Here is a 16065-nt window from a genome sequence, read left to right on the forward strand (position 1 = left end):
ATGCCACAAACTGTTTGCCCTCCTACCATCAGGCAGGCGGTACAGGTCTCTTCGTTCCGGCTCCTTCCCAGCTACTGTAACCCACCCGCCCAACACTTAGTACTGCCTCTCAGGGACCTTGTTGCAATACTCCCCTTGTACTACTGGACTCTGGCCCTGCTTTGTAAAGTCTGATAAGGATCATTTCATTTGCTACAGTGGATATGAAAAGTCTACACACCCCTGCTAAAATTCCAGGTTTTTGTGATGTAAAACAATGAGACACAGATAAATCATGTCAGAACTTTTTCCACTTTTAATGTAACCTATAGTGTGAACAGTTCAAATGAAATTAAATCTTCAATGAAAAATCAAAACCTGGTTGCATAAGTGTGCTCACCCTCTTATAACTGGGGATTTGGCTATGTTCAAAATGAAACAATCACATTCAAACTCATTACACACCTGCCATAATTTAAAGTGACTCTGATTAATCATGAAGAAAGTTCAGCTGTTCTAGTAGAATTTTCCTGAAAAAAACACTGCACATCACCCAAAGAACACCATACCCACAGTGAAGCATGATGGTGGCAGCATCATGCTTTGAATCCAATTGAACATCTGTGGGGTGATCTGAAGATGGCTGTGCACAGGAGATGTCCTCGCAATCTGACTGATTTGGAGCGCTTTTGCAAAGAAGAGTGGGCAAATATTGACATGTCAAGATTTGCCATGCTAATAGACTCCTATCCAGTGCTGTAATAAAAGGAAACGGTGCTTCAACAAAGTATGAGATTATGGGTGTGCACACATATGCAAACAGTTTATTGTTAGTTTTTTATTTTTCCCCCTCAAAGATTTCAATTTGTTTTTTAATTGAATTGTTCACGTTATAGGTCACAATGAAGGTGGAAAAAGTTCTGACATGATTTTTCTTTGTCTCATTCTTGTCTCAGTCTCATTCATACAGGGGTATGTAGACTTTTTATATCCACTGTACATGTACCTTTCTACCTTGGGAACCTCATTGCTGTTATCCCTGCATTTCAGTTGCAAATTCACCTTCAGTTTGCCTTCAATGCACATTTAGAATTGCCACCTGTTACATACTGTACATTATACTTAATACTTGTACATTTTCTGCCCTCTTCTATTTGCACTTCTGGTTAGATGCTAACTGCATTTCGTTGTACTGTACTTTTTTCTGTTCAATGACAATAAAGTTCAATCGAATCTAATTTAGTTATGGACCAGTTTCTTAGAGGGATAGTTCGACCTACATTCATATTTGAGTGAAATTCCTCTTTCCCTGAGTAATTCTTGAAGGCCCATTAAGTAATTTTTCAGGACAAGCAATTATTAATCTCTGTCCCAGCCTGGAATTAGTGTTATTATCATCGTCCAAATTCACCAATTGAAATTGGGAGTCCCAAGTCAAAAAATCTGCATTGCAAGCAGAAACAAACTAAAACAAACACTTCCGTGTTCCATGACTAATTTGGTTTGCCCTCTTTTTGTTATAACATATCTACATCTTTGTCTTATATTTTTTCTTGCAGGTCTGCGATTACCGTATTCCCTCAGAGAGTGGATGACCGGCATGATTTCCGGGTGTGGAACAGCCAGTTGGTTAAGTATGCAGGTTACCAGATGCCTGATGGCAGTATCCAGGGAGACCCATCCAGTGTGGAATTCACTGAGGTAATGTAGTATCTATAAACCCCTAGATCCATCTCTGCACGTATTGAAACATATAGGAATAACTGACCATTGGAGGATTAGATATTGTGTTTGCTTAATCAAAAACATACATTTTAATGGTTGCAGTTTTAAAGAGAGTAATCTGGCTCTCCAGTTGTTGGATAAGTCTTCTTGAAGTAAACTGAACATTTTTGTGACTGAAGAGTCAGATGGACTGGCCCCCAAATAACCAGCCTAACAACTATATACTCGATCATTTAGTTTCATGGGACCCTAGTTGTGAATGGACAGTGTATTAAATTATGAATTATAGTCTAGCATGCTACGCTCCAGTGATGGAGGGCAGGGCTTACTGTTTGCATCTATGAAGGGGTTTAGATTTTTTATCTGTGTCCTTAAAGATCTGTATCCAGCTTGGATGGAGACCCCGCTATGGGCTTTTTGATGTGTTGCCACTGGTCCTGCAGGCCAATGGGGAGGATCCGGATATTTATGAAATCCCTCCTGACCTGATCCTGGAGGTTCGCATGGAACACCCTCAGTGAGTTACTTTTGCCAGACTTCTGGGACTATTGGGACTATTGGCGAAGGTCTGTCCTTGTGGTGGTTTTGTTTTATGCCTTTTGTATTGTAAACAGAAGTTTTGTTGATTATTTATCAATAGATATAAGTGGTTCCAAGACCTAGGACTGAAGTGGTATGCTGTGCCAGCGGTGTCCAACATGCTGATGGAGATTGGCGGACTTCAATTCCCTGCCGCTCCATTTAATGGCTGGTACATGGGTACAGAGATTGGTGTCAGGGATTTCTGTGACTATCAGCGTTATAACATCTTGGAGGTTAGGTGATATTTGTTTCAAAATATTACCATCTTTTGTGCATTTTGATCATAACCCGTCTGACTTCATTATAATAATGTGGTTTGAGATGATTTGTCTTCTTTCTATAAAGGAAGTGGGTCGTAGGATGGGCCTGGAGACAAACAAGCTGTCCTCACTTTGGAAGGACCAGGCCCTGGTGGCCATCAATGTTGCAGTCATATACAGTTTCCAGGTACCTTTCATGAATGCGGGGCCAATCAAAAGGCATGTTGTTCCCAGTATGAAGCCCAAGTTGTTTTGGGTTTGTTATTGTTGTTTTTACAGCTGTTGTTCTTTTGTTACATCAGGTCATATTTACTATAAGATTCAAATGCTAACGTCCCATAATATATAACTTCCGGATGCTACACTATAATGACAAAACTCCTTGTCCTTTCTTTGAAATATATTTTTCCTTCCTTCTTTTGTCTCATTTTTGTACATTTCAGAAGAATAAGGTGACAATCACAGACCACCACTCTGTAGCAGAGTCCTTCATCAAACACATGGAAACAGAGTTCCGGCTGCGTGGCGGCTGCCCTGCAGACTGGGTCTGGCTGGTTCCACCCATGTCGGGCGCTCTCTCCCCCATCTTCCACCAGGAGATGGTCAACTACATCCTATCACCCTTCTTTTTCTACCAGGTTAGTACTGAGAAGGAATCTTATTCCCACATAATAAACACGTATCAGGAAATACAGAATGACTGGGCTGTTGCTATTTGAGTGTCAGTGACTGTTATTTTGTTTAAAGCCTGATCCTTGGACTACTCATGTCTGGACTAATGGGAAGAAAACCTCAAGCAACAAACAGATCAGTTTCAAATCACTTGCCAGGTAATGGTCGTTGAACAAGATACATTCAACACACCTGCTTGATTAGTTATAATGCAGTCAGAATATTTAAGTTTCTACAGTGTTGTACTCTTATTTACCAGGTAAGTTAATGGAGAACACATTTTCATATACAGCCACAACCTCTAAGTAATTACGGTTAAGCGCATTGGTCTGGGACAACTTTGTTGGCTCTAAGACTCGATCTCACCAGTAAATACCTAATATAATATCATATTGGCTCATATCAAGGAATAATGAGCTTGTGTTTCCCTCCTTTAGGGCTGTGCTCTTCTCTTCAACTCTCATGAGCAGAGTGCTGGCTAAAAGGGTGCGCTGCACTGTCATTTATGCCACTGAAACAGGCAAATCACAGACTTTGGCCCAAAGACTGAACTCCATGCTGAACTCTGCCTTCAACTCCAGGGTAGGAAAACCATCCTATTCCAATCTAGACTGATGAGAGGCTGTTGCATCAGGCTAACACACTTTATGTAATTTGTGTTAGCCACTGTGAATGAATAATTGGTACCAAATTGGATGTAAGGATAATATTATGAGATCATTCAGGGTTAATTACACATTAGAGGAATGAGGAGTTATTAGTACATAAACATTCTGTTCTTGTCTCCAAAATATACCGATATTCCAAAGGTTTACGGTGTCATTATAAAGTGCTGTCCCAAATCCATATTTAGAATTTTATTAGAATCTCTGTTAGCTGTGGATTTACTACATAGTTTGTCCCCATCCTGTTGTTTTATCACCACTATTATGCCATAATTATTCTAAATGTGGGTGATGAAACTGCAGTTTTAACCTGAGTATAGCTTTTCTTTAAATGAATGGAGTTAGAATTAAACTACTCGGTTGGAGAAAATACTGTATTTTGTACAATGTTAGGACTACATTTACTTTAACTGAAGCTTGTCTGGACAAACATCTCAGTTGCTTTGCATGGAGGACTACAATCTCAGTGACATGGAACAGGAGAGCCTCCTGGTTGTGGTCACAAGCACCTTTGGGAATGGAGACTCCCCCCAAAATGGAGAGGTGTTTCTGTATTTTGTAGATTTTAACAAAGATATCTACCATCATTTTAAAATGTAATGTTGTCATATTCACCACATCTTAATCTGGTCCTTTCTCTAGAGTTTCAGGAAGCAGCTTTTCTCCTTATGTTATCTCAGGAACAAGATAAGGTAAATAGTGTCACAAGCATTTCTCACTGCATTGCTCACTTGGTGCTGTGATTTACTTGTTCATTACATTGTGATTTACATCCATCTTCAAGATGTAATAACAACATGGCACCTTAACTGGTTTTGAAACTGATCTTCCCCAAGGTACTGTGTGTTTGGGCTGGGATCTAGAATGTACCCACAATTCTGTGCATTTGCTCATGCTGTGGATGACAAGCTGGAGAAGTTGGGGGCAAAGCGGCTGACTCCCACTGGAGAGGGGGATGAACTGCATGGACAGGAGGAGGCCTTCTCTGTCTGGGCTCTCAACGTGCTAAAGGTGGGTAGAAAAGAGCGGGTGCCTCTGTGACTTAACAATAAATATTAGCAATGTCATAGTGACTGATTATGTGCATAGTAAATTAAAGAAATAAGGCATGGGGCTGTGGTATATGGCCACTATACCACAGCTACGAGCTGTTCAAAGGCACAACCCATTGCTATTTTGGCAATATACCACAAACCCCAGAGATGGCTAATTGCTATGATAAACTGGTTTCCCATGCAATTAGAACAGTCAAAAGTTATGACATGTCTTTCCCTTGGTATTTAGTGTCTTATAAACTGGGTGGTTTGAATCCTGAATGCTGACTGGCTGATAACCATGGTATATTGTCATTAAATCCCAAACACCCAAGGTGACTTATTGTTCTTATTAACCAGTTACCAGTGCAATTAAAGCAGTAAAAAGTGATGTGCCATCATACCCATGGTTTACAGTCACACATACCATGGCTATCAACCAATCAATCCAAACCCTGCCTTCATCTCCAAAAACATAATTATTGCTGAACAAAACTCCCTCTCTTTTTAATTTGGCATTTTTAGTCATGATCTTCATTTCAGAATCACAACTCATCCAAAGATTCAGAGAATCTGGAACAATCTCAGTGCGTAAGGGTCAAGGTCGGAAAACCATACTGGATGCCGGTGATCTTCGGGCCCTCAGACGGCACTGCATCACATACAGGAATGATACTGTAATGGAAATCACAACATGGGCTTAGGAATAGATCTTCTTCCGCTTCATCTGGGGCCGGGTCGCGGGGGCAGCAGTCTAAGCAGAGATGCCCAGACTTCCCTCTCCCCAGACACTTCCTCCAGCTCTTCCGGGAGGACACCAAGACGTTCCCAGGCCAGCCGGGAGACATAGTCCCTCCAGCGTGTCCTAGGTCTTCCCCGGGGTCTCCTCCCGGTGGGACGTGACCGGAACACCTTCCCAGGAAGGCGTTCCGGAGGCATCCGAAACAGATGCCCAAGTCACCTCAGCTGACCCCTCTCGATGTGGAGGAGCAGCGGCTCTACTCTGACCTCCTCCCGGGTGACCGAGCTTCTCACCCTATCTCTAAGGGATCGCCCAGCCACCCTTAGGAATCTTTCCTGAAAACATTGTCGGTGAACACAATCCACCATGCCATTTGCCGTTGCCGGCTAAAACTCTATAGGTCAAAAAAGAAAGCGTATCTAAACAGGATCCAGAAGCGCAGGCGTTTTCTCTGGGCTAAGGATCATTTAAAATGGACTGTGGCAAAGTGGAAAAGTGTTCTGTGGTCAGACGAATCAAAATTTGAAGTTCATTTTGGAAAACTGGGACGCCATGTCATCGGACTAAAGAGGACAAGGACAACCCAAGTTGTTATCAGTGCTAAGTTCAGAAGCCTGCATCTCTGATGGTATGGGGTTGCATGAGTGCGTGTGGCATGGGTAGTCTACACATCTGGAAAGGCACCATCAATGCTGACAGTTATATCCAAGTTCTAGAACAACATATGCTTCCATCCAGACATCGTCTCTTTCAGGGAAGACCTTACATTTTCCAACATGACAATGCCAGACCACATACTGCATCAATTACAATGTCATGGCTGCATAGAAGAAGGATCCGGGTACTGAAATGGCCAGCCTGCAGTCCAGATCTTTAACCCATAGGAAACATTTGGCGCATCATAAAGATGAAGGTGCAACAAAGAAGACCTAAGACAGTTGAACAACTAGAAGCCTGTATTAGACAAGAATGGGACAACATTCCTATTCATAAACTTGAGAAACTTGTCTCCTCAGTCCCCAGACGTTTGCAGTCTGTTATAAAAAGAAGAGGGGATGCCACACAGTGGTAAACATGGCCTTGTCCCAACTTTTTTGAGATGTGTTGATGCCATGAAATTTAAAATCAACTTATTTTTCCCTTAAAGTGATACATTTTCCCAGTTTAAACATTTGATATGTCATCTATGTTGTAATCTGAATAAAATATTGAAATTTGAAACTTCCACATCATTGCATTCTGTTTTTATTCACAATTGTACAGTGTCCCATCCTTTTTGGAATCGGGTTTGTATAACTAAAAGTGGTTAAGCCTGAGTGTTCACTTGGTTTGGATGCCAGAAGTTGCCCATAATTCTCTATTTATTTCACTCAGGAGACTAGACATTTGCTCTGTAACCTCCCAAAAATGTAGGGAATATTGCATGTCACATTGTAATTTTTGTCTCCAATATAATACAATTTGTAAACAATCAATTATGCACATGAGATGTGATACTTTTGAGGGATCTTCCCAAGGACCGGTTGCAGTGGCTCCATGAACCCACCAGGTTCACCATAGCCCTGGTTAAACAAATCCTTTTTTTAATTTGTAAAACATTTCTCGTGTAGCCGCATGACAAAGCTGCTCTGAAACGCAGTTTCAGAATTTTATCTGGCAACCTTTTATTAGATGCCATAACTCTTTGGCTAACTGCTGCTGCTGTCATGGAATTTCTTGGACTAATTTGTTGGGATGAATAGTGACTATGAGAATGTGACTGTTCAGTTTGTTTGTTTGATATGTGAATAGAAGTAATTATGTTAACCCCATGCACCAGATGACATTGGCTGAGGCTGTCTAATCACTACACAACCCCCGAGACGGAAAATTTGGAAACATATGTGCATGTAAAGCCGACCAAAACGCATTGATCGTAACGTGTTGACGACCATCAGTTAGCTCTCAAACATCAATTGCCATCATACTGCCTGCTGCCTTATGATAACTAACCAGTAAAGAAGCTTATAATTTAATGAAATATTTGACATTTTAATGTAATTGGCTAATTTTGAAGAAATGGAGGACTAACTTTAACCTGGGAGGGGTTGAGGGAACTGTGCTTCCCTGGCAGATTTCAGGTCACCGTTGTCATTTCTAAATCTTATGCCAGTATGTTGTTTTCATATATTATCACATTGTAACATAATTCTCAAGTAAAATAAAAATAACTCTATGGATGTTTTCTTGATCTGCAAGGATGATTTTCTGATTTCAGAGTGCCTATAAAGAGTTCAACTTCCAGGGTCATGTGAGTCTGCAGCTCCCTGAGGCAGAGAGGTTAAATGAGGTCAAGGACTCTATGACGTACCGCATGGCACTGGAGAGATGCAGCCAGGACCACATCAGAGGTACTCCCAAGGGATGGACGGGGATGGACAACTGACTGGTTTAAAGGGATGGACGGGGATGGACAACTGACTGGTTTAAAGGGATGGACAGGGATGGACAACTGACTGGTTTAAAGGGATGGACGGGGATGGACAACTGACTGGTTTATTAGGGTGGACGGGGATGGACAACTGACTGGTTTAAAGGGATGGACGGGGATGGAAAACTGACTGGTTTGAGGGATGGTGGGAATGGACAACTGACGGGTTCAAAGGGATGGACGGGGATGGACAACTGACTGTTTTAATAGAATGGATGGGGATGGACAACTGACTGATTTGAGGGATGGACGGGGATGGACAACTGACTGGTTTAATAGACTGGACGGGGATGGACAACTGACCGGTTTAAAGGGATGGACGGGGATGGACAACTGACTGGTTTGAGGGATGGACGGGGATGGACAACTGACAGGTTTGAGGGATGGACGGGGATGGACAACCGACTGGTTTGAGGGATGGACAGGGATGGACAACTGACTGGTTTAATAGGATGAACGGGGATGGACAACTGACTGGTTTGAAGCTATAAAGCATTATCAACAAATCTTGCATTTCAGTCAGCCACTGATAGTGATGAGTTTGTTTCGGACCTATTTTTCAGCACTTTCAGCTGTTCACTCTAAAACGGTCTTTCCAATGAAACTGAAGAGGAGACAGAATCTACAGAGCCACTGTTCAAGGTTCAATACTTGTCATCTGCTACAGTAATTTATAACCCACTGGCATGTTATTGATCAAAAAATTTTCAGTACTAATTTCAGTACTGTCATTCATGAATTTAGCTTGTCCACCATTCTGGTGGAGCTAGAGAAGGAGAAAAGTGAAGATGTCTTGGAATTTGCTCCAGGAGACCATGTGGCAGTTTTTCCAGGAAACCTCCCTGAACTGGTGGATGGTATCCTGAAGTTCCTTCCCCACCCACCTCAAATCAGCCAGTGCCTACGACTGGAATATTGCTCAGACTCATTTCTAGGTAAAAAAAATAATTAAGTTTGAGAGAATTATTTCGGGTCTACGAAATTATTTTATGGGAGGTGTGGTATGATTGTGACTTGGGAAATGTGGTAGTGTTGGCCCTAGTGTTGCTAGCGTTGGACCTGGGACTATGTCTGTCTTTCCCACAAAGGTTACGGGGTTGTGTGATGTAATGTCTGCAATGGTTGACTTTGCAGATTTTACAGATCATGTCTGTATGGACTGTGGCCGTAGGCCTAGCTGGATGAGATGTGTTATGGTAGAGGGGAGATGTTGATCTCAGCCCACTTCTGTTGGATCCGGTATTTACGTTACATGCATGAGTAACCATACCAAATGATACTTGGGTCTCTTTACGATTCGCATGTGAGCCCAAAAGAATAAACTGAATTAGCCTGGCTGAGGTCACAGCTCTCCCTGCATTGTTATTCACAAATGTTGCGTAACCCACGCTAGTGTTGAATGCCTCTAAATGAGCTGGAAAATGTATCTGATGGAGTTGAAAAAACATCAGACTATTCTTTTAAACAAGAGACTTTGCGGAAGTCTAATCTAATCTGAATCATAATAATTGTTGGGGCTTTTTCTATTGTTGTTTTGTGAACCAAACTCAAGGAGGAATTTAAAGTTTTACAATGGTGAGTGGGGGATAAAACAACATTGTAAAATCCTAAACAACTGTTTAAATATCCAGTTTGGCAGCATTTTGGCATTTCAGTAGGCCGGTCGGTTGAACATTGGCTGTATGTCACCACTGCTTGATGGAAGTAGCCTTCACAGCTGCTAACACCTCAAACACGTTGAACATCACCCTCAGTATCAATTTACCCAGACCTGCACAGACACTCCAAGAAACAGCACAAATATGTCTAGAAAAATAGCTTCCGATATGCGCCCACACTCTGGTTGAGATTACAGGGTTTTATCACCTTCTAAGGTGCTTGAGTCATGTGACGAATGTGCCTCTTTCTTATCTCAACAAACAGTTGGTACCTGCTCTATATGGGTATGTAAAACAATATTTGTGCCATGTTAACAAATATGACATTGTTTTATTTTAGATTGTGGTATCATCAGCCATTGTATGTTCTTCCTGGATTAGTGTTGCGTCTTTTGACGAATAAACGAAAACCTGATCTTCTGGAACTGTTTAAAATACATTTCTGCACTGTACCGAAAAATTCACAGAACTGTGGCCCTCAAACCACAATACATACCCTACAGTGGGTAAGGCGTAAAATTTCACCCCTAGTGTTGTGTTTAATTAATTAAAACAAACGTTGATGCTTTATTTATTTGTTCGCTCATAGGTTCCTTCTTGACATTTATTTGGTTTGGGGGGAATTATAGGCTATGAGGAAGAGAAGGGTAGAATAGATCTGGTTCTGGTCTAGTATTCTGGTAACATTTTAAAGCCTGCAGTCCATTGGGCAACTGGTTCGGTTCTGGATGCTGGGGGTTCTGGGGTGGTTTGTGGACTGTTTAGTCAAGACAGGCCACTGACAAGGACACTGTTACCTGTCCATCTTTACTAGTACTTCAGGTGCCTACTTTATCAGTGGGCCACACGAACTGCACAAGTTGTGTGAATCCACTGTTATTTTCACAGATTCCTAGCCTTTAGGTAACAAATTATATAAGAAAATTAGAGAGGCAAAAAAAGGACCAAAGAGAAAGAGAGAGAAAGAGGAAGTGAGAGGAAAAATACGTAACTGGGGACTTTCCAATGCCAATTACATAATGAAGAAATTCCAGAGATAATCTACCCTAAGATATTTTTCTTTTTACCTTACAGAGGGTGAGAAAAACTGGCAAATTGTCAAACATACCCCAGAACGGCATTTGTCTCAGGCGCTCACATACTTCCTGGATGTGACCACGCCCCCCTCTCAGAACCTTTTACACAAGCTCTCTCAGCTGACAAAACAGGAAGAACATTGCCAGCGTCTATTGACCTTGGCAAAGGTATCTTATCTAATGCTTGTCTGCAAGACTGGTTTGCATTATTTTCATTTCAAACAAAATATGACATGAAAGAATCTTTGATGTACAGTACCTCACAGTATATGTAATTCTGTATAACTGAAGAAAAGCTCAATCACATTTCCTGCAAAACTATTTCAAAGCTCTATCCAAAGAGGTATATCAGTGGATATGTTCTTGGGTATTTATTGTCTTTATTTGCTGTCAGAACTCTCAGGAGTACACAAAGTGGAAGACATTCTGTGTTCCAAATTTTCTGGAGGTCCTGGAAGAGTTCCCTTCTTTAGAACCCTCTTCAGAATTCCTACTCAGCCAGCTGCCCGTGCTCAAGCCCCGCCTCTACTCTATCAGCTCCTCCCCTCAGCTCCACCCCAATGAGCTACATCTCACTGTGACGGTGCTCAACTATCACACTCAAGGTTCAAGATTATATTCATTTTAGAATAATACTTTTACTGTTTCAAATATTTTTATTAAAACCCCAAGCAGAGAGAAAAATCCAATAACGCTTACTAAAGTTATTCTGGGTGTGATTTATATTATTTGAAAAATAAACATAACACAAAACATTTTCTTTCTCTTATGTACAGGATGTCTTAAACCTATCAATGAAAATGCATTTTTACTGTAAATATTTGAAAGTATTTGAACCACTGGCTGAGTACCTGTACTGTATTTTTTCTGTACTGTTCTTCTAGAAGGACAGGGTCCTCTTCACCATGGGGTGTGCAGCACATGGTTGAATACCATTAATGAAGGAGACCTGGTCCCATGTTTCATCAACAGGTACAGAATATTGTAACATTCTGTATTTTAGGCTGACATACCCCACTTGCACCAAATGCTAGTTTGTGTATTTACTCCTCAGTATGATAGATCTAAATCATTATTTAAAGCTAACTGATTATATTATTGTTTGCAGCTCAAATGGTTTCCACCTTCCAGCTGAGCCCAGTACTCCAGTCATTCTAGTGGGGGCTGGCAGTGGCATTGCACCCTTCCGAAGCTTCTGGCAGCAACGCCTATATGACATGAAACAAACAGGTAGAGAGAAACAGCTAAAGAGAGATGGGTGTGCGTGTGTCTGGAGTTTTGATTCAAAATCTCTGACCTTGGTTTTGTCTCTGCAGGGTTTTCTGGAGGTCCTATGAGTCTTGTTTTTGGCTGCAAGAGCTCAGAGACAGATGAGTTATACAAAGAAGAAACACTGGAGATGATACGTAAAGGTGTCTTGAAGAGTGTTACGTCCACATACTCCTGTCAGCCGGGTTACCCAAAGGTACATTGCTTTGGTCATTTCTTTTTAAATAGTGCACTAAGTTAGCATTTGAAAAGCTTGACTGAATCTGACTGGCTTGAGATTCAAGTGAACATTGTTCCCATGTCCTTGTACTATTACTTTTAACCTTTGACCTCTCTGTGTGAATAGTTATATGTCCAGGATTTTCTGAGGGACAGCATGGCAGAGGAGGTGCTAAGTGTGTTGTGTCAGAAGGAGGGTCACCTCTATGTTTGTGGGGGTGTGAACATGGCCCAAGGAGTTACTCTAGCAGTACAAGAGATCCTGAGCAGCCAACTTGGCATCACCCTCACCCAGGCAGGAGAATATCTGGCCAAACTCAAGGTTGGTTGCAGATTATTCTCAATCATTAATATGAAAATGGATGTGAATGCCTTTTTCGCCTTGGTTTGTTATGCCTTGGATTGTATTTTTATTTTCAGATTCAGAGGAGGTACCACGAAGACATTTTTGGGGCCCGGTGTCATAAGTAAAGGGTTGTGCTCTGTTTTGTAGTGGTACTGAATAGATATAGAAAGGTTAACACATAAAATCTTTTTATTCTGCTTGTGATGCCCTGTTTGTTTGTTTTTTTGGTGATGGATTATGATTATCTTTGGAAAATATGTTACATTCTTCACATCATTAAATAGCAAGTATTTTTCTAAGTTTTATAACATTATAATAAAAGTTGTATTAAAGTTTGTTTATGAATGCATACGTGTATGTATATGTATAGTTGTACATTTTGGGCCACAATATATCTGAATAGGATTGTGGGATTGTTGAATCTAAGGACTCAATTCTGTCCAACCAAAATTTACATATTTACAGAGTAGTTAATTTTTTCTATCTGGCCAATCCCAGGTTTATAAACCTAAATCTACTACCAGGGATGCTTTCACTTTTCAGAGATGTGTGAGAACACAATGAGTAGGCTTAATTGTAAATATAGACACTGCATAAATGCAATTGTGAGTTTGAATATTTTCTAGTCTAAATGATAAGTAAAGGCAATATTCTCATAAAGAGAATGTGCTTTTAACACATTAATAATAATTTGAATATAAATCATTACATTGTAGATGCAATCCTGAAAGCTTTGTTTTAGTGTCTTGCTTTTTCTTTCTGGAAAATAACCTGCCTGCCTGCAGACAACAAACTGGTGGCAGGACACAAAAGACACAATGACTCACAAAGGGCTAACAGAAGAGGGCAAACTAAATAGGGAGACAGGTGAAAAGAATCAGAACCAAAAGGAAAGGCTACGTTACAGAACAGCAAAAACAAAACAGAACCAAAACTCCTAGGATTCACAGATGAATGAAACAATGTCAAAATCACATTTAACCCATGAACCATTAAAGTTACTCTCAAGGTTTCTGGATTAAACACCAACTGTTGAAGACAATTGGTCAGGCTGTGAATCTAAAAGGAAATTAAGGGAAATAACCAAAAAGCTTTATGGAAGTTAGATATAAAGTAATAGGAATACATATATTAGGACCATCTGACAACAGACTGAAGGAGAGATTTCTCTATAGAAAAACCAACCCACCGCATAGATTCAGTTCTGAAAGCCGAACCGTTACCGAATATAGGATTTAAATGATTTTCACATCATTGCATTTTGTTATTCTCTACATTTTACACAGTATCGCAACTTTTTCGAAACAGAGTTGTATGAAAAAGTACTTTTCCCCAGTTTTTCCCAAATTTTTTGGATGACATATCGAGTGTAAATGTTCGGTCTTTCCCCAAACAATAGCCCTGGGTTAATGGTAATGTCTGTGCTATGCTCAGAGCATGGTCCTCTGCCTATAGCTCCAGGGACCCTGAGGCTCTGAGGAGGTCCAGATATGACCTACGGAAGGCCATAAGAGATGCCAAATAGACTACAGGGATAAGTTGGTTGAACTACCACAGCTCTGACCAGAGACACGTGGTGTGGACTGAGACACATCACACACTATAAAGGGAGAAACAGCAATGATGCCCAGCCTGCAGCCTCTCTCCCCGACTAGCTCAACTCCTTCTGTGCGCAGTTTTTAAAAAAAAGTCAGTGACGCATTTGCTGTAGGGCATTGAAAATGGAAACCTGTTTGTGGGAAGTCTCTGCCATTTTAGCTGTAGGATGTTAAAACAAGAGCTTTGTTTCTGGGAATTCCTTGCAGTCTATTTAGGTGAGGCATGAGCCTCAATGAGAACAATGAGACATGGTTTCTGTGGAGTTCTCACTGCTAGTACCAGTGAGGAGTGATAGAAGACGTTTTCTTGAGACAGACACTGCACAATGATAGTGACAGAGTTTTCTTGAGACAGACACTGCACAATGATAGTGACAGAGTTTTCTTGAGACAGACACTGCACAATGATAGTGACAGAGTTTTCTTGAGACAGACACTGCACAATGATAGTGACAGAGTTTTCCTGAGACAGACACTGCACAATGATAGTGACAGAGTTTTCTTGAGACAGACACTGCACAATGATAGTGACAGAGTTTTCCTGAGACAGACACTGCACAATGATAGTGACAAAGAATAAATGTCTATATTAAATGTTTCTACTTTGAGAAACTGACAGTTGCATGTACTGTGTTCTAACTCCTTTGTCTCTGTATGGTATGTGTGGTGTTAGTGGTTCAACTAAGAATAGTAGTAAAACATTTAGCAGATTTGTCTGAAAAGTGTAGTAAGAAAATGGCATTGGACAGATTGGATGGCTTGCTGAGAAATTAAGTGGGGTAAAATTTAAATGCAAATATGGGACCTATGCTAGCTTTGGGTGTTGAAAAGTTATTGTGGGGAAAATGTCTAATGTGATGATGTGAAAATGATGAAGAAGTCAAAGTTATGATGGACATTTGAAGTTCAGATGGACGTGTTGAAGCCATGAAACTTGAGTCTGGACCTTGTGTCTTGCCCAAATAAAGGTAATTCTGAAACCGTACGTGTTGTTGCACGTTGTCTCCTATTGTTATCCCTATGTGGTGATTAAATATTATGACAATGTTGATCAAAACTCCTCCATGTAAAACTCCTCTGTGTAATACTGAAAGCCTTGGATGATGGTGGTTTCATTTTCTACAAGGTTTTTCTTAGTCAGCACGTGCAGAGTGCAGATGCATTCCCTGCCTATCAACATTGACTGCAATCAGGAACTAACATGCATGTTAATCTGAATAGATCTGAATAGATGGGAAGGAAATCATGCCATGGCACCTTTTTCAATGGTTTGGAAGCAGTTCAAGGAAATTATGTGATTTTAGCCATAAAACCTACAAAGTCCAACATTTTTTATATATAGTTTGGCTTATCATAATATTTGTTTTCTATAAATGTATAACATTACTGCTATATATCTGCCATACTATATCTGTGTTGGAAAGGAATGCCCAATAGATGACTGACAAGAACAGACCCAAAACCAGTCTGGGTGGAAATACTTATATTTCCGCCCAGACTAGATACTTTTATAGATACCTATAAAGGTATGTAGTTATACACCATATAGTGTTCATATGGTGTATAACTAGATACCTTTTATTTTTTGTGAAAATATTCCACAATTGAAGTCCAAGTGTCTTTAATAACTGTTTCAGTCATAGATGAGAGCAGAGTGTCTAGACATAATTGGAGGCTAAACTGCAAGAATGTGCAGTGCATTAACTGCTGTCTCTGAAATGTGGTACATGGACATAGCTAGTCACCTCAAAGAATGTCAGTTTCTCTGAG

The 16065-nt window shown here is 40.6% G+C and overlaps 1 protein-coding gene across 4 annotated transcripts in view; it reads left to right on the plus strand.

Moving 5' to 3' along the window:
• LOC109615805 (nitric oxide synthase, inducible) overlaps positions 1-15199 on the plus strand; it is a 38211-nt gene extending 23012 nt beyond the window's left edge. For 3 of the 4 annotated variants that reach the window (XM_020046513.3, XM_020046517.3, XM_034291470.1), the window contains 20 exons: positions 1539-1680; positions 2082-2221; positions 2345-2519; positions 2632-2733; positions 2990-3184; positions 3294-3376; positions 3656-3800; positions 4322-4426; positions 4526-4575; positions 4720-4894; positions 7917-8049; positions 8693-8771; positions 8874-9064; positions 10862-11031; positions 11258-11468; positions 11748-11835; positions 11972-12093; positions 12180-12328; positions 12479-12673; positions 12772-15199. In XM_020046513.3, coding sequence (XP_019902072.2) covers positions 1539-1680; positions 2082-2221; positions 2345-2519; positions 2632-2733; positions 2990-3184; positions 3294-3376; positions 3656-3800; positions 4322-4426; positions 4526-4575; positions 4720-4894; positions 7917-8049; positions 8693-8771; positions 8874-9064; positions 10862-11031; positions 11258-11468; positions 11748-11835; positions 11972-12093; positions 12180-12328; positions 12479-12673; positions 12772-12822 — 2701 coding nt within the window. In that variant the 3' untranslated portion in view covers positions 12823-15199. The remainder of the gene's footprint in view (positions 1-1538; positions 1681-2081; positions 2222-2344; positions 2520-2631; positions 2734-2989; positions 3185-3293; positions 3377-3655; positions 3801-4321; positions 4427-4525; positions 4576-4719; positions 4895-7916; positions 8050-8692; positions 8772-8873; positions 9065-10861; positions 11032-11257; positions 11469-11747; positions 11836-11971; positions 12094-12179; positions 12329-12478; positions 12674-12771) is intronic. The other variant, XM_020046518.3, reaches the window with a different exon arrangement.
• Positions 15200-16065: the final 866 nt, after the last annotated feature.

Source organism: Esox lucius, chromosome 1 (assembly GCF_011004845.1).
Source record: "Esox lucius isolate fEsoLuc1 chromosome 1, fEsoLuc1.pri, whole genome shotgun sequence".
NCBI classification, from domain to species: Eukaryota; Metazoa; Chordata; class Actinopteri; order Esociformes; family Esocidae; genus Esox; species Esox lucius.